This window comes from Falco punctatus (genome assembly GCF_963210335.1).
Source record: "Falco punctatus genome assembly, chromosome: 15".
Taxonomy (NCBI): domain Eukaryota; kingdom Metazoa; phylum Chordata; class Aves; order Falconiformes; family Falconidae; genus Falco; species Falco punctatus.
In genome coordinates this window covers 20414177-20442014 of record NC_137595.1, presented here as the reverse complement: position 1 = coordinate 20442014, position 27838 = coordinate 20414177, and the positions used below count along the sequence as shown (strand labels likewise).

Here is a 27838-nt window from a genome sequence, read left to right as displayed (position 1 = left end):
AGCACTGCATCACAGTGTTTAGAAACATTGTGCTTGTAATTTAACGTATAGACAGGTGGAGAAGTTGGCAATGCACTGTTATATGAAATGCTTCCCAGGGAATTATCTTTATTAATTTGTAGGAGTGATCTTAGCACTTGCCTGTGTTTGGCACAGTGTACAGTCTGTTTTCAGTCAGGAGTGATGGGTGCATGGGATTCAGCTGAGTGGACTGCCTGTAACAAACCTATTTGTAGGGTAAGAAAATCCTGTTTGTGTTCCTATGCAATTAAATTTTGGTCTCTTTGTAGATCTGTTGATTAAGGTGTTAAGAGTTGCAACGTAATGAAATGCAGGGTAATGAAACGGTTGCAACATTATTTTCCAAGGGAAGCTTCTTTGTGTGGGGACATGCACCATCCGTGCAGCATTCAAGGCCAGGCTGGATGGGGCTTTGGGCAGCCTGGTCCAGGGGAAGGTGTCCTGGCCCGTGGCAGGGGGGATGGAAGTAGATGATCTTTAAGGTTCCTTCAAACCCAAACCAGTCTTAAGATTCTATGATTCTGAATGTAACAAATTACAGGCTCCTCTGAAACAAAGCTCTGGGATCTATAAAGAACTGCAGGGTAGTTTAGCAGGAGTCCCCTAGTCCTTTTCTGAGTGTTGAATGAGAGCTGTGCTTGGGTTTGCAAAGTAGAATGGCACCTTTATGCCTTGTTTATCCCTGTGATGGGCAGTCTTGTGGTGACAAGGGGGGTGGATCAAAAAGGCATTGACTGAGAACAACATTCTCCCCGCCTGTCTCCACATTGTTACAGCAAGGGAACACTGTAATCCAAGGTCTGTGCTCTATCATTGCCTTGGGAGAACAGGTTGGAAAACCTCTTCAAGCCCGCAAGAAGCTCAGGGTCACGTGCAGCATTGGTACTTAATTCATGGCAGTGAGAGAGGGCTCGTGTGCTCCACTTAAATACTCTTCAGGCAGACAGATGATGAGTTAGAACTGGTCTCTGAAGCATGAGGGGCATATCATTAGCTAGATGTTCTGAACTACCAAGCATTAGAAATAACAAAGGAAGTCAGTGCCTAAGTGGTAATAAAAATAACAACCACACAGATTTTACACTGATGTGAGACCATGCCACCTGTCTAGATTGTCATTTCTCTGCTTTCACAAACTGGGGTCTTTTTGGAAGCCACAGTGTCTTCTTGGTTAGTATAATAGCAATGCGAAAAGCACAGCTTAATAGTCAAAATGGGGAAAAAATGCAGCCTCCTGGTTTGTGAGCCTCAAGATTTGTTTTGTGCAACATCAGACAGTGCTGAACTAGCACCAGATGCAGTTACTTACTCCTCTCTTTGATGTTGTCTTATGTCCTAATCTCATTTTTTTTAAAAAAAAAAGGAATGTGATTGAATAGGAACATAACCCCACCTCTCTCAAGCAAAAAGCCCTCCCTTTTCAAGCACTGTTAGCAACATATTACCTCATCGAAACTTAATGAAACATCTCTCATCCACGCACAGCAATATATTAGAGAAAATAGGGACATTTTATGTACAAAGATGACATAAAAGGGTATAGATAGCATGATTATTAGCCTATATTAGCACATCTTGTCCCTTGTTACCACTAAGAACAGAAAATACAGAGCTGAGAGAAAATGAATTAAAAAGCTGACCAACTCTTCCCTCCCTGAATAAATCCTGGACAATATTAGAAAAAGAGTAGCTGTAATAAAACGCAGATTACCTTGAAGACAGAGCCTGTAAATTTCCACCTAACCATGGGCTGTCTTTGTTTCAGTATACGTGGGGTCAGGGGAAAGCTTATCCATAAAATGAAAAAATATTTAAGGTGAAGCAACATTCCAGTGCCTTTATTGTAGTTAAGAAATGTACAGGGCTGGATTAAGTAAGCTTTTTAACAAAATTCATTGTGAAACTTAAAAACAACATTAGAAATTGGTAGGGTTTAGTCTCTATTCAAAACAGCTGCTCGTATCACAGAGTAACTCTTAAAATAGTAATGAAAGGTGAAAAAAATGAACAAAGAGCATTTTATGTTTCCAAATGGGGGAAAAATCCAGGTTCAGGCATACCAGAATTAGTCTAGTCTGTCTGTCCAGACTTTAGGAGACAATTTAATTTACTCTCATGTCAGCAATAGTAGGCTTACACCTGAGTTGGTATAAGATGATCTCAGGAAACAGATCTAGCAAGCAGCCAGGGAACCTCTGCATTTTAACAAGTCTTTGGGAGATCCATAACATACCAAGCGCCAGGTTCGGATGTTATTTATACCACTTTTTTTCTCTAGCAGCTTCGTTAACGTCTGGCTTTGGAAAGTCCCAAACTTTTGTCCCTTGTTTGTTTTAACTGGACAGGTGTCATTATTCAGCTAGCCCAAGGCAAACCTGAGTGTATGATAAAACCAAGATTCATTTGATCATTGGTCATATCCTAGAGATAACATGACATAACGTGTAAGTTGTGAGTACAATGAACTTCTCAACCATTCCTACACAGACGAGAAGAAGTCATAACCAGGAGAGGGTGCAATTGCTTATGGCACAACACTGCTCTTACTGCTCTACACAACGGTAGGCACTCGCTAGCCGCTTGCTCCTCCTGCTGCGTTCAGTAGTTCTTAGCTCAAGCAAGACACAGGAATTCAGGGCAAAGCAGACCTCAAGACTGCACTTCATTTAAATACGAGAGGTTCAAACACAAGCTAACTCTTTAATAGCGTTCCTCTGTGACTTGGAGAATGAAGTCCACACTGACTGCACTCACATCATCAAGTGCCTCATCTTATTTCTTTCACTCGCATCAGAAAGGGAGAGTGGCTTAGAGGAGAGAGTGCTGTATCTGGAATAAGTTGCCATAGGCTATTTAAATGCATATTTGCAAAATCCTTTCCTTCTGAAGGCTTCTCTCTGGATTCGTCTTTTTTAATCCCCAACAAAAGCGAAGTTATTATGTGGTATCAACCACAAATGGTGACATCTTTTGACAATCTTTCTGGCTGTGCCGCACTTCCTAAACACATGGCTGAACAGAACAAGCTCTGATGCAGTTCTGCCACTGTCAAATGCACTGGGTTTCAGTTCAGCTCTGAAAACTAATCCCTTGTGTCTACCTTCATTTTTTAAACACATGGATAAAAAGTCAAATTGAAACTTGAAGAATCTTGAGCAGATATCTGTATTTTGCTTTTGTTTATTGGTTATAGAGAAAGAAGTTTGGTTATACGAGTATCACAAATTTCCCCCACACACACATTATTTCAGTAGTAATGCATTCTAGCAGCATTTGGCTTGCTACAAGGCACTAAAAAGTACTAATTTTCTCTGTTTTGCAGTATCAGTCTGAGGGGCAGAGATTTTATTTGGCTTTACTGGCATGTAGGTCACAGAGCAGATTTTAGACTAGAAGGAGCCTTTTCTTCTGGGTATTCTGGGACAGCTGTATTGATTGAAATCACTGGAATACTTTAATACCAACAGCAGAGCTTACCCAAAAGTACATCTACAACCACGTGTGCTTTAGACCAGTTATGAACTTGTTCCTAACCAGTACAGAAGCCCTTAAAGTACGTTATTTTTTGTTACCAGTTTGTGTTGTTCATTATATTTCATTAACCAAATTATATCATTTCAGCCAGTGAATTGGTCTTTACAGAAGAACCCTCCTCCCTATTAATACAGATACTGTCATCACACTGATACGAGATGTCTCTTAAGGCATCTCTGATTAAGATATTCAGTTATTGAAGCCTGTACCACTGCATCACCTAAAATGAATGCTTGAATTTATAGAAGCTCGTAATGGTTTTCCAGAGTCTAACGTAAGGAAACAAATGCTTATGGGGTTCTGTCAGTGAGGGAATTTGTTTATGGGTTTAGGCAAGGGGCAGGATTCAATTGGTCATGCCAGTCACAATATGTGGGCTTTTTTCAAGACCCTTTTGCTGGTAACATGGCTGACCTGCAGTCTTAGCAACACTAACTCCGTCTCTCACGCTCTATTTATAGAGCTGCAGCTAGAAGTATCACAGGACTGTGATTCTGAACAAGATCACAGTCACTGCTAAAGCTCCTTCTGACCACTGAGCCTTGTGCTAAATTGATGTAGTACAAAATCTTCTCTTTAGAATGACAGAAATTGGCTGTGCCTGTTACCACACTTGTGGATGGCATGTGCACTTCCCCCATAGAGCTGCGCGCATATAAAGAAACTAGAAATAAGAAATACTTGCTCATTAAGCTATCCAAGCTTCCATTTCTATGTGTTAGATTTTAAGTTTTTCAGGGAGGTTGCGCAAGTTTGTTTTGTTTAGTAAATCATTGTTTTGGCAATCAGAAAATCATTTATAACATACAGTTGTATCAAAAAGTTATGCAAGCTGAAAATAGTGCAGATTAACCATGACAGGCATAAATATATTATAGTTACAGTTTATTACCCTAGTACAGGTGAGATGCTAGTTTATGGAACGGAGATGCCTTGAAAATAGGGCAATTCCAGCTGTAACAGGTGAAAGTATTATTGGTTATTTTCAAGCAAAAGGAGTGGCATTCTCAATGCCAGACAGGATGTATATTTAGACTGTCTCCGACTCAAGCATCTTACAGTTAGAGATTAACAAAACTAAGAAAGTAAAGAATTTTGTGGTTAGGCTTTTCTTTACTTTCTAGATATTCTCTTTTCAGTTCAGGTTTGAAGCACTATAGGGTTATCTGGGGAGACTGCAGCTCTGAGCACCAGGAAGAAGGAGACACCTGAACATGAAGGCAGACTAGTGTCTGGTAGGGTTGGCAGACCATAATCAGGAGGACTCTCAGTATAGAGGGGCAGAAAAGCATAAGACACAGAAACAGAAAACCACCCCCAAACAGAGCCAGACTTTTTCCTCAGAGTTCAAGATTTTGCACTTGATTGGCAAGTTCCTTTGCTGCAAAACAGCTTTTTATTTTTTTTTTTTTTGTTTCAACCTAGTTGTCCTTTTTTTATATGCATAGATAGATGACAGATGCTATGGAAACACTATAGCTTGCTTAGAAATCTTCCAGTGTTTCAACCTGGATATTATTTTAACATGGTTTGTAAAAGGCAAAAGACATATTCATATTAGTCTTTTTGTTTGGCTGAGGAACATTCTTTTGAGCTGTATCTCCCATTCTTACTGCACTTTGATTCACATTGCTGAGCAGTCCCAGAGCACTTGAGCTGGATGGCTTTCACCCGACACTAAACCACAGGATGTTCTCCAGGGGCACTTGGGTACCAGACTAGATTAAGGCAAATGTAAAACTCCTAGAAGAACTACAAGACTATCCGGTCTTTGGTGCCAGTTTTGGTGGTTTTTTTTTTCTCTGTTGTTCTGCTCCTCTTAGACTGTACTGCTCTTCCTATCCAGAGCTTCTTTCCAGCAGTGCACTATTTACTGGAAAATTTGTTTCTCCATTCAGAGGAGAGCTTAGCTTTACTGAACAGTGCTTTTATGTGAGCTAATCCTCCATTTTCTTCTCTAATGAATTAAGCTTGTTTCTCCCTCGACCCCCCCCTTTTTAAATAAAGGAGATTTTTCGCTCACTGCAGTATCGTTCAGAGAAGCAGCGGTACAGCAGTAAGCAGCCTAGCTTTATGAAGATTAAGTCTAGAAAGATGGTAATAAGCATTCAGTCACTTTTGTTAATGGTAGCGTTAATTTCTTCAGCGAGCATTACCAAGATGAAATACAGACAAGGCACATGCTTCTGTGCAAGTAGTGACAATAAGGTTCTGAAGGACTCAGCTTAACAGTTTGTGTCAGGTGATGAGGTTAATGGAAAAGAATTTGTTATTCAGGTCACTTAATGAAAATAACCTTGGAAGAGCTTAGCAGAGCCCTTGGGGTAGAATAATTTATTCCTCTTCTGCTTCCATCACTGTAAGTTAACCCAAGACATACAAGAAGCTGATCTAAACATGAGCTCAACCTGTCAGAGTAGTGCAGGAGGAACATCAGCAATTACAGTGCATTGGTGTAATCTCTGCTGCCCCTCTAGTGATGACAGGTAGAACACAGCCTTCAGAGCAAAGGCTTGCTTTGCATAGCCCCATCTTTGGAACAAGACAGTTTATTAAGATGCAGGTTATCAAAACACTGTGCAAGATATTTACCACAAGGCATAATTGTTAGCCAGTGCACGGTCTTTGGGTCAAGCAGGCATAGAAAACAGAGGGGCTGCATCAGCCATCATTCACACTATTCCTGCGCTGTGTTTTGGTGGTTTGGTTTGCTGCTCAGCTATAATCAGAAATAAGCTTCAGCTCCTGTGATTTGAGGCATTACAGTGATCTGCTCCCAGACCCCAGGGAGCCTCTCTGTCTCTGCATCACCGTTGCCCTTCTTATCCCTTAATTAGAAGTGCTGCAAGCTGCCCAGGAAAACGTGCCTTCCACACAGCAGCTGCTCGAGTCCTAACAAAGTAGTGCTCCATTTTTGGAGTGAGGGCTTGTGATACGAGCTGGAAAAAAGGTTGAAGGATCACTTGACAGATAACCCCTGATTTGATCCCAAACCTTGGGACAACTGTTTTAAGAGCCCTAGATCCAGATTTAGAAAGCCTCAGGAGCAGAGAGGAGCATACATGAGTAGCGCTATCCACACCTGTAACATAACTACCTTCTCGGCAAGTGCCCATTTCATATTCTGAGCAACATGAATACCTCATCCGTATAAAACTGAAAATCCTTTTCACAGCCCTGCGTACAGTAACTTCCATGTAGAACAACAAGATTAAACTTGACAGTAATAGGAGTGATAGAGGAGGAAAGTGTTCTTCCTTTGAGGCAGAGGCTTTGAATACAGCAGCCAGTTACTGACTGAAAAAGAAAGGGAAGAAACATAAATGCAGTTATTCAAGCATCAGGGCTTAAAAAACAATGTTTCTGAGAGAGGAAAAAAAAAAAAAAAAAAGGAAAAACTCGCACCTTTCTCTTGACATTTAACAAACTACTTGAACAAGCTAAGCAAAGGAAAAGAAAAAAGTCAAAGACCTTAAAAAGGGAGCTGCTTTCAGCTGTTTGTTACTAGAGGTCTGAAAATACATTTATCCAACCTCACTAAGAGACACCAAGCTCTCCACAACCCACAAGGAATCCTCATGGCCATTCTCTCTTCTTCCCCATGAGCGTATTTATAGGCTCCCTCCTGGCTGCCTCTGTAGGGACCAGCCTTGTTAGCAAAGCCTCCTTGCACCTGTGTGCCTGTAGGCTGCCGGAGATTTAACTCCTCATGTGCTGCATCCAGGGTAACAGACTTGGATTATTCAGTGAGCTCAGCTCCAGTGAGTGACCCTGCATCTCAGTGAGGTGCTGACCATTGGGGGAGTGTTGTGCATTGTGAGCAGGCTCTGTCCTGCTGCTGTGTTGTATAGAGGTTCATCAATCAACTACAGCCCAGGAGTCTTTAACTCTTCAGTGCTGTAGAGGCATTTAACTCCCCGGGGAACTCAGATTCAGTGGTTACAGGTTCACCTGTAACCAACCTTAGGTATATCCTGCAGAAGGATTTCTAACCAGTTACTTAGTGCTACTTTATCGCTGCTTTACTTTTGGATTTTTACAGACTGAGTAATGTTTCCTGTCATTAAGACTCTTTGACAATGGTTTCTCTGAAACGCCTTTGACATTTGCAAGGGGAAACAGGCCTACTGTTCACCAAAACCAGCAATCACCCCTTGAGCAGCAGGTTGCCAACTGCCAGGGCAAGAGTGGTGGGCACATGAAGTACAGTATGCTTGAGTAATGATTAACACGCAACAAAGAGAGCTGCCTGTGCTGCAAATGGAAACACACTGCGTGCTTGGGAAGTAAGAGCATTTTGGTCTAATTTTGCACTCTGCATATAGTAATAAGACACAACAGGGTGTGCATTAAGCTCATCTTTTGAGAAGTGCAACAGTAGCTGAATAATGCACACCCCGTAGTGTCTTATTTGTAGTGGACTATGGCTCATTAATTTTACATTTAAATTTTTTCAAATCCATTTGAAAAAAAGCCACCACAAATCTATTCTGAGGGCAGTTATGTAATGTATCCTTCCACAAAAAAGTTTTCAAATAAAAACAGTAGGGAAAAGGTGAGGAAGAGCTTTGCTCAGCTGCAGACCAGTGTTTGGTTTGGTTTGTGTAGGGCCTGCTACAAGCAGGTTCTTGGCCTGCTAATGCACATATATAATACAAATAATGCTAGTTATGGAAATCTATTCAGTGCTTACTCTTTTCTAGACTTTCCTTTTTTTTTGTGTAATTACCTGGGCTTTTTGTCTTCCTTTTTTCCTACAAAAGTCCACATTTTGGTATATGAACCAATACCCATTCCAGAACAGGTTCACATATAAAGCAATCAGATGGGAATGTGACTGACTTTTACACCAAACCAGGAACTGAATGGTCACAGGTTCCTGCTTGGGAGGCAGACAGGCATGATTTGGGGGAAGGTGGTTTTGCCAGAATAGCAGTGTGTGTGCCTGTGCATGTATGCAATAGAATTTAAAGAACAGATGGTGTTAAAATACTTCTGTTTTGTTATGACATCACTTCAAAAGTATGGAGGAGGGACATCCGATTTCTGCTGTTCCACATGAAATATGACTGTGGTTTATCCTTTTATATAGGTTCCAACCTTGATGATGGACACTCAGTTTTCAGAATTCACTCCAGATATCACCCCAATAATGCTGGCGGCTCACACCAACAACTATGAAATCATCAAACTGCTTGTCCAAAGACGGGTAACAATTCCACGCCCACACCAGATCAGATGCAACTGTGTGGAATGTGTCTCCAGTTCAGAGGTGGACAGCCTGAGGCATTCCAGGTCAAGGCTGAACATCTATAAAGCCTTAGCCAGCCCTTCATTGATTGCCTTATCAAGTGAGGACCCCATCTTGACGGCCTTCCGACTGGGCTGGGAGCTGAAGGAGCTCAGCAAAGTGGAAAATGAGTTCAAGGCTGAATATGAAGAGCTTTCACAGCAGTGCAAACGTTTTGCTAAGGACCTTTTGGATCAAGCACGGAGTTCCCGAGAATTGGAGATCATTCTCAATCACAGAGATGATCAAAGTGAAGAGCTGGATCCCCAAAAATGTCATGATCTGGCAAAGCTAAAGGTAGCAATAAAGTATCACCAGAAAGAGGTAAGAATTATCTACCTTTATTATGTGTGAAAGTGTGTGAAGGCTTCATGTACTGGGTAAAATGATTCATTTCTCTAGTCTCCATGGGTCTATTCAGGGTTGCAAGCTGAGAGCCATTAGGGGTGAGTTTGGGTTGAGTGAAGAACCATGTACAAATATGTTAGTCACAAACCAGGAGATTCAGTGCATCTTGGTGACAGTGTGAATCTGATGACAATTGAGGGCAACAGGGCCAGGACTTGCAGCAGTGGGTTATGGCTTCTACGGCACTGACACTTTCTGTTTCAAAGATACTTAAATTCCATTTCATTGTAACCCATCCCCCTGCAAAGAACAGCCTTCAGAGATTTCCAGGTTTGTTACCTCCAAAAGCTTTTGGCAGTAGCTGCTTTTATACAGCAACCAAAAGCTAGAAGGGGTTGCCTGGCTCATGAAGGTCTTGACTGCAGGAAATAATATAGACAATTCATTTCCTCCAGCCACCAAACACTTCCTAGCACCCATTCAACACTAGCTTATAAGGGCCAGAGAAACGACAGCAGCAAAAAAGAGCAGGAGAGATCAAGGGCACTCTCACTGTCCCAGGCCTCCATGTTACCAGCAATTTTGTTAGGTGAAAATGCTCTTGTGATGCAAGGAAGTGGATAACGTCATGCAAATACTTCTTCACACCTGAGACACCTCAGATTGATTCTTGTTCCTTGATTCAGCCGTGTTTTAGGAACTCAGCAATTCCCAGAAGTTCAGACTCCTGCCCACAGCACCAGAAAGGAATGACATACTCCAGCTAAAGGGCACAGAGCCTTTCAGAAGCCCTGCAAATCCAGAGATTTATAAGTTGATTCAATAAAGGCCATGAACCCAAAGAGAATGCTGACAACAGTTTCATTAGTTGGCTCTGGATTTTCTTTCTCTTTCCAAATCTGGACAGAATTTATTAGATGATACATTACTGTTAGCCAGTGATGTTCCAGGTTATTTGAAGGAGGAATTTAGCTTGCGTGGTTGGGGAACTGAATTGTAATGTCTATTACATTCTTTTGTGTCCAGAGGGGACAGGAGTGGTGGAAAAGCCTGCCACATGACTCTTCACTGTCTTCCCCACATTTGATGCTTTGTTTTCTGCATTGACCCACATGAGAACAGCCTGATATGATACTTTCTGCCTCCCTTAGTGGCTGCTCATGTCACCCGAGGTACAATAGTCAAGAAGTGAAAGAGGCAGATTTTCCTTTCTTCCCGTTGATCTGTTACACCTCCTGAGTAGCAGCCCATTGATGCAACAAGCTGGAGCCGAAGCCTCAAGCTTTCTGGGTTCTAGCATGTGGTCACTTACTGCTATTGCTGGCCTGATAGCCACAGATGCTGCACTCACATACATCCTTCAGCAGCCAGGGTACCACTGGCCCTGCTGTGTGTAGGTCACTGCTGACTTTGATGTCACAGTTCAGGCTCACTCTTCACATCCAAGCATAAATCTGTGGCTACCCTTATCTTGTGTTCACATTCAGAAACCACAAGTCTGAAGGAGTTCACTATAGTTGAAATGCAGTGCTGAACAGTCCTGAAGCTGTTTTTATTTTAAAGTAACAAATTTTTAATCTTCGCTTGCTTGCCTGGCAGTTTTTATCTCTCTTTTTTTTTTTTTTTTTTTAGGCATATTTGACTTAATTCCAAGCATATGGATGAATTCCATGTTTTGTGACATACTCATGACAGTTCCAGCATAGAAGTGATAGCAAATATGGTCTGTGTTGCCAGCTGAAGTCAGAGCTGTTTCCAGGTAGAATACTGGTGGGCAGGGACAAAATGAATGAGTTTGGGAAACACGCACTAGTGAACCTGCTCATCCTACCTGGTTATTCACAAATACCTGATGCATCCTGCAGGATGGTGTTTGTATGCCACAAATATTGCAGGGGTTTTCTTACCATGATAATTAGTCCAATACAAAACACCAAGCAAGATACAAATGTCATTGCTGGCGTCTGAAAAAAATGAGTAGGAACATTTGTCAGGGAAGCATAGAGAAATGCCTTTTAATCGTGATTGAAGAGTATCAGACTGAGAGAATTTTTGTGGGGACAGGAAGGGAATAGGAACAAGTTTGATTTCATGAAAGACAGTTCTGCAGAGAGAAACAGCAGACTTCTTAAAAGTAGATCATCTCACTCTGCTGAAGCTTTTTATGTCTTAACATTAAATAGGATTGGATTGGATGGAGAAGCTTTTTTTTAATCTTAATGTTAGACAAAGTTACAAATCAAAATGCAAGTAGTCTAAGACAAAAATGCAAAGTGGACCTCAGTTATTTTCTGGGGCTGTAAATTATTGCCACAGTTGTTAGTTTTTTATATTCAGCATAAAGAATGCATAGTCTCACATTGATTTTTGACAAATTGCTAGAAAAATTGCTTGCAGCTTTTTTATTTTTGAGTGAAATACACCTCAGAATTTCCCCCCAAATATGAAGTGATTCCATTTCAGCTTAATCTGGCAGATAGGTTCAACTTCAAGATTCTTTCCAGCGAAGTTATGAAGAGGGAATTGGTAGAGATCATTGCCTTTGGATGGAGGGGCAGTACTGTGTGTTTTGCGTAGGGAGTAGATCTTAAAGTTACTTTTTCTTTGCACCAGTGTAAGTGATCTGGGAATCCAAGAATACTCTTCACCAGACACGTTATTCAGTGTTCTTCTCTCGAAAGCATTTCAGATTAACCCACTGTGCCTTTTTTCTTTCCCCCATTGCACTCCTATACTGAAGAGTAGGTGCTGGTTTGTTCCACGTACAGAAAGTAACAGCATTATTCAAATTCTTAGCGCGGGTTGGTGATCTCTGGCAGTGAACATACAGGACTGAAAAAAATCCTGATGGTAAAAGCTAGACATCTATGGGCAGTTTTCACTCCCAACTGGGCCCTTGGAGGAAAGCTTTTTAAAGCTAGTTAGGCTACTAAATATGCAGGTAAATAGGCAGTAAGTCTTTAAACAGAGTATAATCTGGTTAAGTGCCTAAATCCTGTCGGAGATTAGACACTTATCTTCCTGAGGCATTTTGAAATTCCACTGCTGAATTAGCAGTGTCTTTTGGCACTTAGCTACTGGAGAAAAATATGGTCTTGTACTTTAAGTTTTAACAAACAGTTATCAATCAGCCCTGCCACGGACACAAATCCTGTCCTCTGCACTGAATCCGGTAAACATAATCATGATATACACAACTTCATCTTCTGATCTGGCCTGAGTGCCTCAGTCTTCACAGTGAGTAACTTGGATGAGGGCTGGATTTGCAAGGGGAGCCACTTCGGTTCAGTCCTACCTCCATAGGAATACCCGCCTCATCACACAGGCTCCACCTCGGTCTCTATCCCCAGGTCAATCCCACTGCCAGTGCATTTCTGCCTCATGATGCAGGTATGGGTTTCGTCTTTACAATGGTAGAAAAAAACTCATAATCTTTTTTTTTTCCCCCAACAAAAAAGCCTGGGAGGTACAAGTTTTGATTACTCCAAATATTACATGTGTTAATTATAAACTGACAAATGTATTGCTCATGTGGAAGAAGACCTTTGTCCTTTGGAGTAGGGCCAAAACAATGGAGAAGAAATGTCATGCTTTTTGTGTTTGTTTTTAATAAACCCATATATCCTAGAAGGTAAATTACTGTTTACACAGAAGAAAAAATATCAGTTATACAGGAAAGATGAAAATGTGCTCTAAGTTAGCTTAGTAGTGTATTTTATGGTAGTAAATGTTAAAACCATGCTGTACAAATTCACAAGCTCCCTCTCCATCTCATCTTAAGTCTAGAATGGTTGTGTCTTCAGTTTCAAATTACAGAAGGGCACTGATCATTTCTTCAGAAGATAGGAAGGACTTAATAGTTGTGATCGCTGTTTGCATGGCAGTCACAAAATATTAGAAAAAAATGAGGACAGCTCTAATGCACTGTGAAACATGACAAATTTGATCCAGCAGACACGTCAGTTTTCTCAGTCCACATTTGAAAGAAATTATTTTTGTAGGATCACAGCAATTGGTGGTCTAAGAGACAAGTAGCCTTTTCATAAATGTTCTCTAGTATATGGCATTTGCCTTCATATTATTACTTTTCAAAGTATGTTATTCATGACAAATTCTGGAAGGAGAAAGGTGCTGAAGACTTAATATTTTCATATTAATGAAAATTTTTCAGGCACGGCTCAGCTGTTGAAGATCAATCTTCACTATGCTGTTCTGGCACCAAATTAGCTCTGCATTTGTTAATTTGTTTGCATTTCTAAGAAAAGACGGGAAAAAGTCATCTCTTAGGATCTTGCCAGTCACATAAAGCACAGTTGTATGTACAGTGTACCATTGGTGTATTAGAGGATCAGAGCATAGGCAGAATGCAAATATAATCTTTATATCCTTTAAGGTTTTTTTACGTTGTCAAAATAATGTAAAGCAACCATTGTGTGGCAGTGAGCCAGGTCTAAAAGGGCAGATTTCTGCTTGTATATACCATTCTGCTAAGCCACAAGAATAGCAGTATACATTCAGCCTGTCACTGCTTCCCTGCTCTCTATCACAGGTCATTCACAACTTCAAAACGAAGTGAAGCATCACAGTAGTGGGTTTTTAGTGCTTTGCATTTTTCTGGTACTGGTAGCAAATGGCTGTGCAGGTTTAGTTTATATGTCTGTAAGAAACACACACAATGCAGGGTGCTCAGAAAAAAATGTATTTTACCTCTGACCATATTGCTTAGTGCTTTCACTGAATTAGATCAAAGGAGCGCATAAAATTGCCTCTCAGAAACCTTAACCTTTGACTCTCTTACTCACTGTACTCATAATCAATGACAGGAAAGGAGAGAAGTAGAATTGCTTGCTTTTCTAATTTAAAAACTGTGCTCTATGCTGTTTTCTCTTCAGGATGAAGCTTCAAAAGTTTTAGTTCTTTTTTTCCAAGACATTTACATTGACAAGTACCTCCTGAGGTACAGTACTGGAGTGAATGAATAATCATTCCTGCCATGCCACATATTTTTCAGCTGTGTCTTGACTCTTGTCAACTGTGTGGCTGCAGTTAGAAGTACAGCATCATTCTCCAGGGAGTGTGCATAAACTTGGCAAATTTCTAAGGGCACCTTAGTAAGTGTATAAAAAGAGCTTTAAAAAATATCAGAGATGCATGAAAAATGAAGTGTAAGGTCTTCCAAAATCAAAGCTCATCTACTGAACCTTGTTTACCTGTTTTGAAAGCCATTCAGGTATCTTGATGGATAGCCACAGAGCTTTCTTTGCTTGCAGGCAGTGCTCAGTTATTCTCCCATGGTTTTGTCTGATTTCTTGCCATACTGCCTGGAGGTATAATGATACAGGGCTGAATATTTGTGTTGTGCTCTTTAAAGGCACAATAAAAAGCTAGCTTCTGGGTGAGCCTGCACACCTCAGAAGATTAATAAACAGGCTTTTACTTTCAGGTTTCTAGAATGAAATCATACCATGTCATGAAAAGATCTTTGTTAGGACTAGATGGGGGAAGCAGAGCTGCTCTTTGTAGAAGCTTTTTTCCTTTCTAGTGATGTGGAACATCCATATTAGATGGTGAGGATGGTGTGGTTACACTATGTCCAGATCTGTCCTACACCACACACATGAATGTAAGTTTAGGGATTTCAAAAGCGCTGAATGCCCAGATATCATCTTTCATTTTCCAACAGCATTCATTCATTCATTGTATACAGCAAAGTTACCATATGATGTGTTGAACAGTGACCTATGCTAAATGAGGCTGGTTTTTTTCTCAGACTCAATCCCAGCAGGCAGGTGACCATGTTACAAAATCTTCCATGCATGTAGTACTGAGTTGTTATCAACAGTCTCAGCAGCAGGACTCTGGGGTGGCAGCTGGGGAGACTTATCTGCATTTGCACCCTTAAAACAGTCTTTCCAGCTGATCACTGGTGGGGCAGCAGGGTGAGTGGTGCATATCTTGGAGCCCCTACTCTTATGACTTTGTGCAGTTGCCAGATCTAGTTGTTCAGTTCTGGAAATTAGCATGGAAATTTAACCGGTACAGCTGCATTGTGTTAGAAAAGTTAGGACAAGCAGCATTGAAGTGTAACCTCTCCAAACTTGGAAGAAGAAGAAATATTCAGAGAACTGATGGTTCATTGGCTTGACAAAGTGGACTTGAATGTTTATTTGAGGAGACAGTATTATTTGGCATGTTATTCACGTAACACCAAAATGTTCTAACTTGATGTAGGTTAGCCACATATTGCAGCTGTCACAGAACAGAACTGCAGAAGACTAGCTTTTGACAGCAAAATCATCTCTGACTAATCTTGCCATGCACAAATTTGAAGAAACAACATAAGACCGGTATGTCAGTCAAGGACAAGGAATCCGTTTGTGTTAGTGTAATGTATAGCAGGCAGTAAATGCCTGGATCATTTGTTAAGTCATTTTTGGTGCCTCATGCCTCTGACTTGAATGATCTCTTGGACAAAGACAGGAAATATGTTGAAAGTTAAAGGGATTGTCACTGTTTTAAGAACATTCAAGAATGATTTAGTGAGTTTGTCAGTTCCCTTAACTTTATGTATCCCATCAGTCTTCTTGCCAGTAAGAAAAGAGGCTTGGGAAGCCAAAGTTGAAGTGCAGGACATGACTGATTGACTTTCTACAGACAACAGAAACCGGAAAGGAGAAGTGACACTTTTTATATTGTATAAGCCAAGTGTTCGGTCTTACTGCATCTGAAGGACTTGAATGCCTTTCGGAGTCAGCGTTACGTCAATAGTGAAGAGTGTATCATCTTCTTTCATAGTTCACTTGGAATGATACCCTAAAGTAATAAACTCTGTGGAACAAACAGTGACTGCTATGGATTCTCCCTTTTGGATACAGAAGTGGTCATTGTTATTCACCTGATTTCTGTGAATTTCAGCTTTACTTCTGTGGCTTAGTGAAGTGTTATGATATTCTACAAAGAAAAGAACTGAGGCTGCACTCCCCTTATACCTCTCATGTATACATCAGATCCATCATCATCCAGATGAGCCATTTAGATGTCTCATGACTGAGAACAGTTACCTCATAGTTCTTCCACTCCAAGAAAAGTGAGGTGGATAGATGGATTAATCATAACCCCCAAACTGAGATCTTGTGCAGAATGGCATTTAAAAGCTGTGACTGCAGTTTTTCTGTTCTTATTCTTTCTCTACAAACCCCAGCTGGCTGAGTAAACATCCTTCAGCAAAGCATATATCCTCCTCACCCTACACAGGTGATGTTACTCAGAAGCAGAGGTAGCCTTTAGGGAGAAGTGTTTATAGTATGTGTGTCTGTTCTTTCCTGGATATTGGAGTAAATTTACTCATTCAAGAAAAGGTAAGGTAGAAAGCAAAAAGAAGCCAAAATTAAATAGATTCAGCATAGAAATTTCTCAGGTCAGAAAGGAAGCAAATGAAAAATATTTTTAGAACTTTTTATTAACACTAACAGGGTAAAGTAGGTATGTATTCAAAAATATCTGTGAATTACTTTTAAAATGCTCATATTTGCTTTACTTATCACTTATTTAATGTAAATGTTAGAAATCCACTAGGGAGACTAAACCCAGCCTTTCACTTAAAAGTCAATACCTTCTCCACTTAAGCTAAAGTCTGTGAGAGCTCCTCTTATTCGTTTGCAAGATCTGTAACTCTTGAAGTGCTGCCTGCAAGAGGACTTGGGAAACTCTGCAAGATTTGTCTCTAAACAGTTTTTAGCCTGAGTATTTTTTCAGTGCTTCTGTAGGATGTGCCCAATAACCCCTGGTCAGCTCTTGGAAAACAGTTAGTGTGTTGTTAATTAGCTGACTTTCTCAGGTATGTTGGTCATACTCGGCACTTGCTTGTACTGCAGCACTCTGCCTTTGGAAACCCAGTCTTATACCTACTTAATCTTTGTAACTGAACTGTATCCTGGAGTGTTTGATGAAATACATCCCACAGGAATTTTTGTATCAACTGTAGTCTGCTGTCTGCTAAAATAAATGCTGAAAAGTTTTGCTTATGTCTGGACTCTTGCTCAGGGCCTGACCCAGGCGAACTGTGCTCTGGTGGGGTGTTTGCTCGCAGAGGATGGCCTCCAGAAGCACTGTTCAGCAGCTTGCCTTTATTCAGTGCAGAATTTATGCCAGCACTTAAATCCTGCTGACACAGGCCATAAATACAAACCTATAGCCAAACACATGTTTAAGCCCTCTGAGTAGAGAAGGATTTAATTTCAAGCTTAAATACTTTCTTAATTGCTTCCTTCATGGGTAGGTACCCAGGATTTGCAAGCCCTCTACCTTTGCCCTAGAATATGTGGGACCTCTTTTATTTAAATATTTAAGCCAATCCAGCATGAATTTGTAAAAACTATGAATTTTGATGGAATTGTAGCAGGCTTTTAGGCATTATTCAGGCTTTCCTTTTGCTAGCGTTCGTATCACTGGTGAATTCCCAATTGCTACTGCTGACGCTGAGTTCATGTCTGCTACTATCAAGGGATGTCTTACGGATGGGAGACCTTTAGTTAAGACTCATATGCCATCATCACTTAAAATATTTTAAGAACAGATAAGACAAAATTCTGTGTGATTTGAAGCCATATATTCATCTGCGGAGGATCAGGAGTTTGTTTTATTCACCAGCAGAGGGACTGAGCGATTTGGATAGCACCTGGTTTCCTCGAAGGACTTTCCCAGCTCAGCTAGTGATCTTTTTGATGGCAGGAATGACAGCAGTTGGGTTTTGCATCAGTGTTCGTGGTAATCGGCATGTGAGTAGCAGCTGTGGTTTTGGTAGGATATTCATCCTGTATTTTCCTGAGAAAAAACTATTATCTTTTGGGAGTGCCTGATGAGGGATGTTGAGTTGTAAGTCCTTTCTCACTGAGTTATGCGGCCTTTCTTCTAACTTCTTTGTCTTATTTCTTCCTTTTTTTCCTGTTGCAGAAAGTACTTAATTAACAGGATGAACAACCATTAGGTGTTTACCCTCTGCAGCTCACACTTCAGCAGCAGAATGTAAATAACTTTGCAGTCATTAACAAGGTTGAACTTTAAAAAGAAGTGTGCTACAAAAGAGGATTTTCTTATTCATCTCACTGTTTGCAACACTGCAGACTTGAGGAGGCTGGTATTCTTATGTAGCATATCTGGTCTCGTAGGGCTTACTGGCTCTCCGCAGCAGACATCAAATTAGGCCACAGATAGTTTCTCTCTTCAGTCATAGGCTCATTTAGAAATGTAGCTCTTTGAGTATTGCCCACTGGAATTTCCTTTAAGAGCAATCAAACCGATACAACAACCGCATTTCCGTTCCTCCTCAGAAGATCCTGTCCTTGGTACCAAATGGAGGCAGAGTGGTTTGTCTGTGTCACTGGGAGTGTGTTGGGCTACTTGGTTCTTAGCAGGAGCATCTGCAGGAAGAAAATGGATTTTAAAAGTTAATTTCTTTGCGTGCCATTTCATGTTCCTGAAGCCAAAGTTAAGAGAAAAGAGGATCACTTCATTGCAGAGTGTGATCCATGTGCCTGTTGACGTTGTGCCAAGTGTTAAAGTATGTTTGGGCTATTGGACAGTGTATATTAAGCTTTGTGAGTTAAGACATTAAGATTTGGCATTGATTGATAAACGCTAGCCTGTGGTAGGACTGACACTGTAGGAGTTTCCTGCATCTTCATAGAAGGAAAGAAATTCTAGCCAATTCATTCTGAAAATTCAAGTGTGAGAGACTGCTCTCCCCAGTCCATCTGCAGTTGTGTTGATGTGGGGGGGTGGGTACTTCTGTGCCTGGGTAGGTCACCCCTGCTATCGCTCCTGGATGAAGAGGGGAGTAGACCTGCTGCTCCCAGTCCTGCCTGGCCACACTGTACTTGCCAGAACTGGGGGGAGACGTGTGTCTTCAGAGACATCTCCCTTCCGCCTGCCAGAGAGAGGGTGCAAAGCAGTACCTCCACAGGATGGGACCGGGCTTTCTTCTGAGTGGAGAATGGCATTTATCCTTTTTGTGATAGAATTGGATTCATGGGAAATCTACATTCTTTACAGATGTAGCTGAAATATATACATACGCTACTATATCAGACACTGCAGTTGTCCAGTTGTCACACAGACTGCAAAATCTAGCTCGGGTCACGTGAAAATCTTCCTTCCCAAAGCCAAAATATCTTTAATTGTAGAGGGCAGCAGTATATAATAATACCCCCAAACACAGTAGCCTTGCAGGTATTCAGCTGCGCTGTTTTAGATGCAGTGGGGTACAGTGCTGCTGGTGAGATCTAACCTATTGAAATGAGTGTCAGGCTGGGGAACTAAAGTTAATTTCATGGCTCCCATGCCACATTTGGCTCTCAGTGGTAACCTCCTTGGGAGCTGATGTAGCTGACTGATAGAAGAACTCAGTCCTGCTTATTAACACAGGGCTCTGCAGTTACAAATTAGTGTTTATTCATCTATGAAGAGTGTTCACTATCACCATCCACAGCAAGAGTACAGAAAAGAACTCCAACAAACTCACACAGAAGAGCCTGTTGGCAGCCATCACAATAATCAGAATAAATGCCGAGAGATACTGTGCTCAGCCCCTGTGATGTCTATCAGGGAGCTATTTCAGTTGCTCCCTGAGGCATTCACATCTCAGCCCATCTGTGTCTGATCCTAAATTACTTACGACTGTGAGAGATAAGGGATTTCCCCATAGATAAGGGGAGGTGGGGTGGAACATAATTTCTGTGTTTGATATTTATATTAATGGCACAGCATGCAGAAAGCATTTAATTCCTGAGAAGTAGAATTTAAGTGACATAAAAGTATCAGTAAAGATTAGATATTAAGAAAAAGACACTCCATCCAGCAGCTGCTTTTTTCCCTTAAAAATTTTCCCCTTGGTAGAGGAGCAGGTGACAATGAGTATGATGAACACTGAAAATGAAATTCTCTAATAGCACAATCCAGCTGCAAGCCAAATGTTACACAAAGACCCTGGCAAGACTGAAAGAAGAAAGAGAGAACATAAAAGACTTTGTATTGCAGTAGTCTCTACCCTCAGAGTGCTTCCCAACCATGACTGAAGTTGCTAATCTCACTTCTTGGAAAGGCAAAGATGCAAAGATACTTATCCCCATTTTCAGAAGCCAAGAGATTGAGCATCTTGTCTACTGGTAGGTAACACAGTGGCATTGTCCTCACCAGAAGGTACTCTGAGTTGCATCTTATCTCCTAGTCATTATGTGAACTGTATCTTCAGCTAGGGACAGGTTCTGCTCAACAGGTGATGGAGAAGGAGCTTGCTCTTTGGATTACCTCCCCCAGAAATGCATCTACAAGCTTTGCGTACAGGAAGGGGCAATCCTGGACAATGTTATGCTAGCACTACCACAGGCTTCATAGCACTGAATGTTTAGTTCAAGCATTAGCTGAATTGAGTATAAATGACACTTTTTGGAAGCATTTCTTCTCATTAATGCAGCTGTCAGAACATTCTCCATCATGTCTGTGGGATGATGTCTTGTGCTGTCAATTGTAATAGAGATTGGAGGCTCCTATAGTGCCACAGTCCTCAAAAAAAAGCTCAATACTATGCTTGTTATGTATTGGAGAAATACATTGTTTGCAAGTCATATGCTCATCTTAACCACATAGAGAGCTTCTGGTACCGTATGTCTGCCTCTGATTCTAGATCATCTACAAAAGTGGGACAATACGCAGTTTTTTAAATTATCGCAATCTGTCCTTTTTATTGTGCAGAAACTTTTAACTGATCCAAATCCTGTCACATACGGTGTGTTCATATGAAATGGTAAAAGACTATGATATACACATGTGCTGTTTCTGTCCATGGCAAATGAAAGGCTTTGCAAAAGGTGAAAAAAAAATAGTTGAGACTCTACTGTCCTTTGGGACCCTACTGTCATGGTTTCAGCTGGGATAGAGTTAATTTTCTTCTCAGTAGTTGGTGCCGTGCTGTGTTTTGGATTTGGTGTGAGAATAATGTCGATAGCACACGGATGTTTTTAGTTGTTGTTAGGTAATTTTATACCAAGTCAAGGGCTTTTCAGTTTCTCAGACCCTGCCAGCCAGAAGGCTGGAGGGGCACAAGAAATTGGGAAGGGGACACGGCCAGGGACAGCTGGCCCGACGTAGCCAAAGGGATATTCCATACCATGGGATGTCATGTTGAGTGTGTAAACTGGGGGAGCTGGCCAGGGGCGGGCAATCGCTGCTTGGGGACTGGCTGGGCATCGGTCAGCGGGTGGTGAGCAATTGTATCGTGCATCACTTGTTTGTTTTTTTCCTTTTGGATTTTATTCCTCTCTCTCCCTCTCATTCCTTTTTATTACAGTTGTTATCGTATTTTACTTCAATTATTAAATTGTTCTTCTTAACTCACGAGTTTTACCTTTTCTCAGTTCTCCTCCCCATCCCACTGGGGGGAAGGGGAGTGAGCGTGCAGCTGCCTGGTACGTGATTGCCAGGTGGGGTTAAATCGCAACATCTACCTGGGTGGAAATTGAGCTTGTGCTCAGGAAGGGCCTTGGCATAAGCAGTGTTGGAGAAGTCAACTTGCTTTTCCAGATCTCAGTTCTGTCTATTTGCAAAGTAGAAATAAGATCATTTCCTTAACCTTCTGAAGAAATTTGAAATTATGTATGATAACAAAAGTGCCATGGTATTATTACAATTTCAGGCTACTTTGCACCTAAAAGGGCTGAGCTTTTTCATGTTTTTTGTGTTTTATGTGCATTGATTTAGCAGTATGTATCCTAGAGAATCTTCAATGAGTTGAGCATTCAATGGCTTAGTCTCGTCAATTAATTTGATGGTTTAGTTTAGGTAACAACACCTAGAAGCAAAGCTGAGGCCAGCATTCACAGGACTACTTAGGGAAATAGCTAATTTCTGATTCTTTCAAGTTAACACAAAGTTACTGAAAAGCAATTGGTTCTTTAGGCAGCACATCAAGGGCTTATTAGTTGACTTCTTCAGTATAATTCAAAATTGCAGTGTTTCGGCACACTGGAAATCTTGTTTTTCAGCCAGCTGTAGTCCTTGCACTACTTGAGATCTAAACTGCAGTATTTACTGATTTTAAATCTGTGATTAGTAAGTTGGACTACTACGAGTCAGTAAAAGCCTACATTCTAAAGCGCTTAGCCTTACCTTTAACAAAGACAGCATTTGATGTTTTGTGACATTAGGGAGTTTCTTTCTGTGGTATGCTTAAATTTCCCTTAGGCCATTTTCAGTGAGGTTGGGATGGGCTTGATTGGAAAATTTAATGGCTTTTTCCCATTTCCATTCCCTTTTGCCAAGCTTGTCTTTAAAGTTGCTCTTTCATGATGTGTGAATTTCTCTCCATTTGAAGAACTAACATCAGATACAACACAGAAAGCAGATTTTAGAAATGAGCTATTAGGCAGAGAAGAGGCACTTTTAAGATGCTTGCAAGTTGCACAGCAACCAGCGGAACATACAGTCATTTGATTTCTCAAATGACTCTGACTTTGACTCAAGGGGAAAATGGTTTTATTCTCCCCGTAGAGGTTTCTATCATGTATGATAAAGAGAAAATGTGTTTATATATTTTCCCCCTTAAAAAAAAAAAAAAGTTGCACCTCATCTCAGAGAAGAAGCAGCATCTATTACCATGTAAATTAGCACAGAACACATCTAGTCTCAGCTCCCGTTTATGATCTTAAATGAGAAAATATAGAGGGTAACCTTCTGTTTCTTCTAGCTTTCAGACATAACATGCTGACCCTTCTGAAATCATAGATTAAAACCCAACCAACCAAAGGACAATTGAGGCTTGATGTTTCTTCAGTTTCTGTAGAATTGTTTCTTTCATCACTGTCCCCAGACGTAATTTTACAATAATGTTTTCTGATCATTACTGGCAACAGGTCTTCGCTTTTTCTGGAGATAATCACTGTATCAACTACTGTCCGGTTTCTGCTGCATGCATGTGTAGGTTGATTCCAAATCACATGTGTTTCTGATCTTCTTTTCAGATGCCCTCTGGAGCACAGCGTCACTTATATGTTAGATGCAGTAGTCGTGTTTATTATAGTAATAACACATAAACATCCAGGTGTGTAAATGCCAGATATCTCCTCTTGGACATCACATTTTCTATACCAGTTTTGTTCAGTCCATATATTTGAACTACCCAATTCAAAAAATGGTCTGATTCTGATATTAACAGCTTGTTATAGCATATAAAATATCACAAAATCTAAAAATACCTACAGAAATTGCTTCATCAGTCTGAGCAACTAATTTCTCTTTTTGCTTGACCTTGATTTAGTAATTTTGAACAGAGCAGCGATAGAGCTCTGCTTGCATAGAGCGCTCTGAGAACTGCACATAAAAAGTCCTCCCAATACTGGGCAGTTTGGGCAGAGAACAAATATTTAAAGTTATGGGGGTGTGCTAAAGCTGTTATTAATACATTGTCTCTTTCACACCTAATCTGATCTCCTGGTGACTAAGACCTGCAGGAAGTCCTAGGTATCTTTAGATGTGATGAGGAGAGCCTTGTAACAGTCTCATAAATGCACATGTGATGGCTGATTTAGTATTAGCTTAGGCCACGTCTACACTGAGTGGCTTCTGCCAGGGTCGAAAAATCATACCAATTTGGGGTGGAAAAACAGAAGCTGGTCCCTTTGCTATCATGGTGTAGTCTTTCCAAGAGCTGGTTTAAATTACAGTGATGAAAGAGTGCTTTGCCTGATCACATCTTCCCTAAGGGGGAGGAAGACTGTGGTCACACTACATCCCTCCCAGAGATCCCTTTTAAATATAGACGAGCCCGGTGTAATAAACAGTACTGTCATCTTCAAGTTACTCACCACTTTGAGTCACCTTTATAAGAGGTCTCTTCTTGATAAATGCTGCTAGTACTACTGTGTCCATTGGAAGTGTGATTCTCTCTGATATGCTCTGTCCTATCATAGACCTACTTATATTGCTACAGGAGTATGTTTATCAGCAACGGTATCCATGCTAAGACAGTTTTTCTGGTTTAATTACAGAGAACTAAGTGTAATAAGCATCCTCAGAACAGTGGTTGAGATTTTCTTTTGAACTTACAGAGCCCAGTGAGAAATCTGAATTTAGTAGAAGTACAACTTCATTAAGATGGATAACAAATCAAATACATAAAGAAAAACACAGTTGTCTTGGTCTTGCAGACATCTCTAATTAGCTATGGGTCTGAAAAGTTTTGAAAACCATGGGGCTGAAATAGCGTGGCTTGAGTTTGGAATTCCAAAGGCTGTTAGGTATTAGAACAGTCTGAAGTATTTGCAACCTGAGCATGTCTGGTGTGGAGTCACTGAGGTGCAATAAATCACCAACATAATGCTTTTTTTTACAGAGTGTAAATAAACTTTCAAGTGTCACTTTTGGTACTATGATCAAAGATTTCGCCTCTGCTTAATCTCTTATATTTTCCAACTGCTTTCTTCCTTAATAGTGAGGCATGTTTACAAATGTGCTGTCCTGCTTCCCAACAGATGTCACCTGGATGAACTTTACATTACTGCGTGCTGTCTCATGCCCAGCCCAGCCCACACGCACATATGCTGGCCTCCTTGCACAAAACCACGTGCAGCACCCCACACACTTCTAGAGACATTCTCTCTCCCTTTCCCTCTCTCTCACACACTCTCTCTCAGAGCTTTACACCTTTTCCCTCCTGTCTCATCTTCCAGTCACTTCTTAAAGATGCTGACAGTGATTTGTTTGAGGTGGTTGAAACCTGAAACGTTCTGAAAAGAAACATGCCGAAAGAGAAACACATGGGAAGAGAAAAAGCTTGTAGTAATTTTCGTTGTATCACTTTTGCACAAGGCTTCGTGTGTGGTGAGTGACTGATCTCCATAAGGGTGCTTCAGATAAATAAATCCTCACTGAAGATATCTTAAATCCTATGTAGAAAAATAAGAGTGAAATATTCCTCCTTTCTTCCCTCCGTCTTCAAAATGTGAGGGTCCATGTGGACTCTTAACACATATGTGAGGGGGAGTGCACATGAAGTACCAGTCAGTAATAATCTTTTTTTTTTTTCCTCCTCAGTTTGTTGCTCAGCCAAACTGCCAGCAGCTACTAGCAACACTTTGGTATGACGGTTTTCCAGGATGGAGGCGGAAACACTGGGCAGTAAAACTCTTGACCTGTGTCACCATTGGACTGCTATTTCCTGTGCTATCCGTGGCATATCTGATTGCACCGAAGAGCAGGCTGGGACTGTTCATTAAAAAGCCATTTATAAAGTTTATCTGCCACACCGGCTCTTACCTAACCTTCCTCTTCATGCTCCTGCTGGCGTCACAGCACATCGTCAGGACTGACCTTCACATGCAGGGACCACCTCCCACCATCGTGGAGTGGATGATCCTGCCCTGGGTTCTAGGTAAATCGAAAACACAAAAATGCCTGAGCCACAGTCACCTGACTCGCACCCATGGCAACTGTGTGGAGACTCAGTCCTGATCTCAGCATCAGCAGCATGTAAAGAGATTTGGCAGCCAGCTTCAGTAACGGCACGAAACAGCTGGGCTCCTTCTGGAACAACAGATCTGTTGGCCTAGGGCTCTTCTGCTGTTCGCATTGCCATCTGACATGCCTTTAGACATGACCCTGAGTAAACCGCAGCAGGCACAGCTCTCTCCCTGCTTCCCCCATGCAAGGAACGGGTTAGGAATTAGCTTCTGGGTCACGCTAGTAACAAGTAGTGTCACTTCTCCTGCTGGCTTAGTTCTGCTGGCTGGTACGTGGCAGAAGGCAGTGCTGAGAGCCTGTCTCTGCTTTTGCCTTCACACTGATCTGCTCCCAGAGCCAGCAGGCAGGTACCAAACCTGTATATTCCTGGCTCCCAGACTCCCAAATAGCCTACAGGAAGGCAAGAAAGAGAAGATAAGTCTTACCCTGCCATATGCCCCTGTTCTGATAAACACTGACCAAACCAGTATCGAGCAATCTCATATAAGCAGCAGGAGAAGAGAGTATTTATCATCAGAAGCTTAAACATGAGGCTGTTGTTCCCGTCTGGCTTGGGCAACCACAACTGTGAAGAAAAGGAGGTGTCTGTGTTCCTGAGGGCAGGGTGTATGGGTGAGGTGGTAAGATGGGATGGGAGAAAGCGGGTAGAGCCGCTGAGGGAGAAGAGCAGAGAAGCATAGTTGGATTTAGTTTTGTTGGCAGAGGAGTATTTACCCTTTCAAACGGCTCCAACACAACAGCAAGTGAAAACGTGGGGACTCCATTAGAAACACGATCTCTCCTCTAATTAAGCTGCCACCTCCCTTGCTGTGCCATTAACATGTAGCACTGCTGTGAGCGGTGGTTTCCACACCTTTATAGCTCTTGTCCAGCCTCTCTCCGCACAGCCCAGGGCAGTTCAGTGCAAAACCCAGGAGGTCAGGTAACAGTGAATGCGACTGTCCAGTACACATCAGTGGCCTGGAAAGCCACGCTGATGCTTTCTGAGGACACCTCTCACAAACTTCCATCTCTGGAGCTCTCCTTACAGCTCCCCAACCCTCCTCATGGGTCCACCTCCACTTTCCTGTGTCTGCTGGCTCTTCTCTCCTCGTAACACCGGGCGCCAGCTCCTCGTTTCTGTGGTGGCTCTGGGATCAGGCTGGTTCTGTGCTAAACAAAACTAGCTGTTCCCTGTGCCAAACCTAAAACTGCTGATGGAAAACAAGGAAAGAAAGTAAGAGTTGCATACATGTTCACAAACCACTTTTGATCATGACCCAGGGCACTTTGCTCCTTGTGTAGCTCTACCACAACTTACAAATGGTAACTCAACCCTCATTTTCTTATTGAACTGATTTATGGCATTGAAATGCATATGTTGGTAGAAGCTTCAGAATAAGATGAGAAGGTTAAATGTCTTTTCTGAGCTTAGGTGATCTCTTCACTTTATCCTTTACTTCATGGTTAAAATTGAGGGAAATGGTAGGCATCTCAGCAAAATTGATTTGCAGATGAAAGAAGAATAATCCATTAAAAAAACCCTTTCAAAATCACCTCTTACAGCTGTCTGCTCTTCTTTTCGAGTTCCTTTGTTTCAGATAAATAGGAATATTGTGGGACTGTTTATTAAATGGAGAAATTAGAACAGTTTCATGAGATTAAAGGTTATTATTTAAGAAATATTTTCCACTATAAAAGGAGAGAGAGAACAGGCACACACAGCATTGCTGTAACTATAGTAACCAGCAATGATAACTCACTATAAATACAGCGTACGAGTTCTTCAGCAGGCTCCTCTCCATTGATTTATTTTATTTTATTTTTGTGTGTGCATGCAAAGATTTGGAGACAGCTGTAATAAAATTACCTTTTTGGCCTTGACATAGTGCTTGCCTGACCATTGACCTTCTGCTGGCAGCTGAAGGGCTAAGATTGATATTTGGATGTTTGCAGCAGTTCATTTCAAACATTATCTGCTCTTCAGATTGAACTTTCACATCCTACAACTTGAGTTGCAAGTGGCATTTCAGTGACCACTGCAGTGTCCTGTGGTTAGGGATGGCTAGCCATTTGGGTAACTGTGTTGGTAGTACACCTGGAGGGGTATTTTGTTGGGGTTTTCTCTTTTCACACATTTCAGGTCTTCATTAAAGG

The 27838-nt window shown here is 41.3% G+C and overlaps 1 protein-coding gene across 2 annotated transcripts in view; it reads left to right on the top strand.

Annotated features, from left to right (window-relative positions):
* Positions 1-27838, top strand: part of TRPC5 (transient receptor potential cation channel subfamily C member 5) — a gene marked incomplete at its 3' end in the record, with an annotated part of 97700 nt that overhangs the window by 40132 nt on the left and 29730 nt on the right. For both annotated transcript variants that reach the window (XM_080365905.1, XM_080365904.1), the window contains exons 3-4: positions 8648-9169; positions 25277-25613. In XM_080365905.1, coding sequence (XP_080222031.1) covers positions 8648-9169; positions 25277-25613 — 859 coding nt within the window. The remainder of the gene's footprint in view (positions 1-8647; positions 9170-25276; positions 25614-27838) is intronic.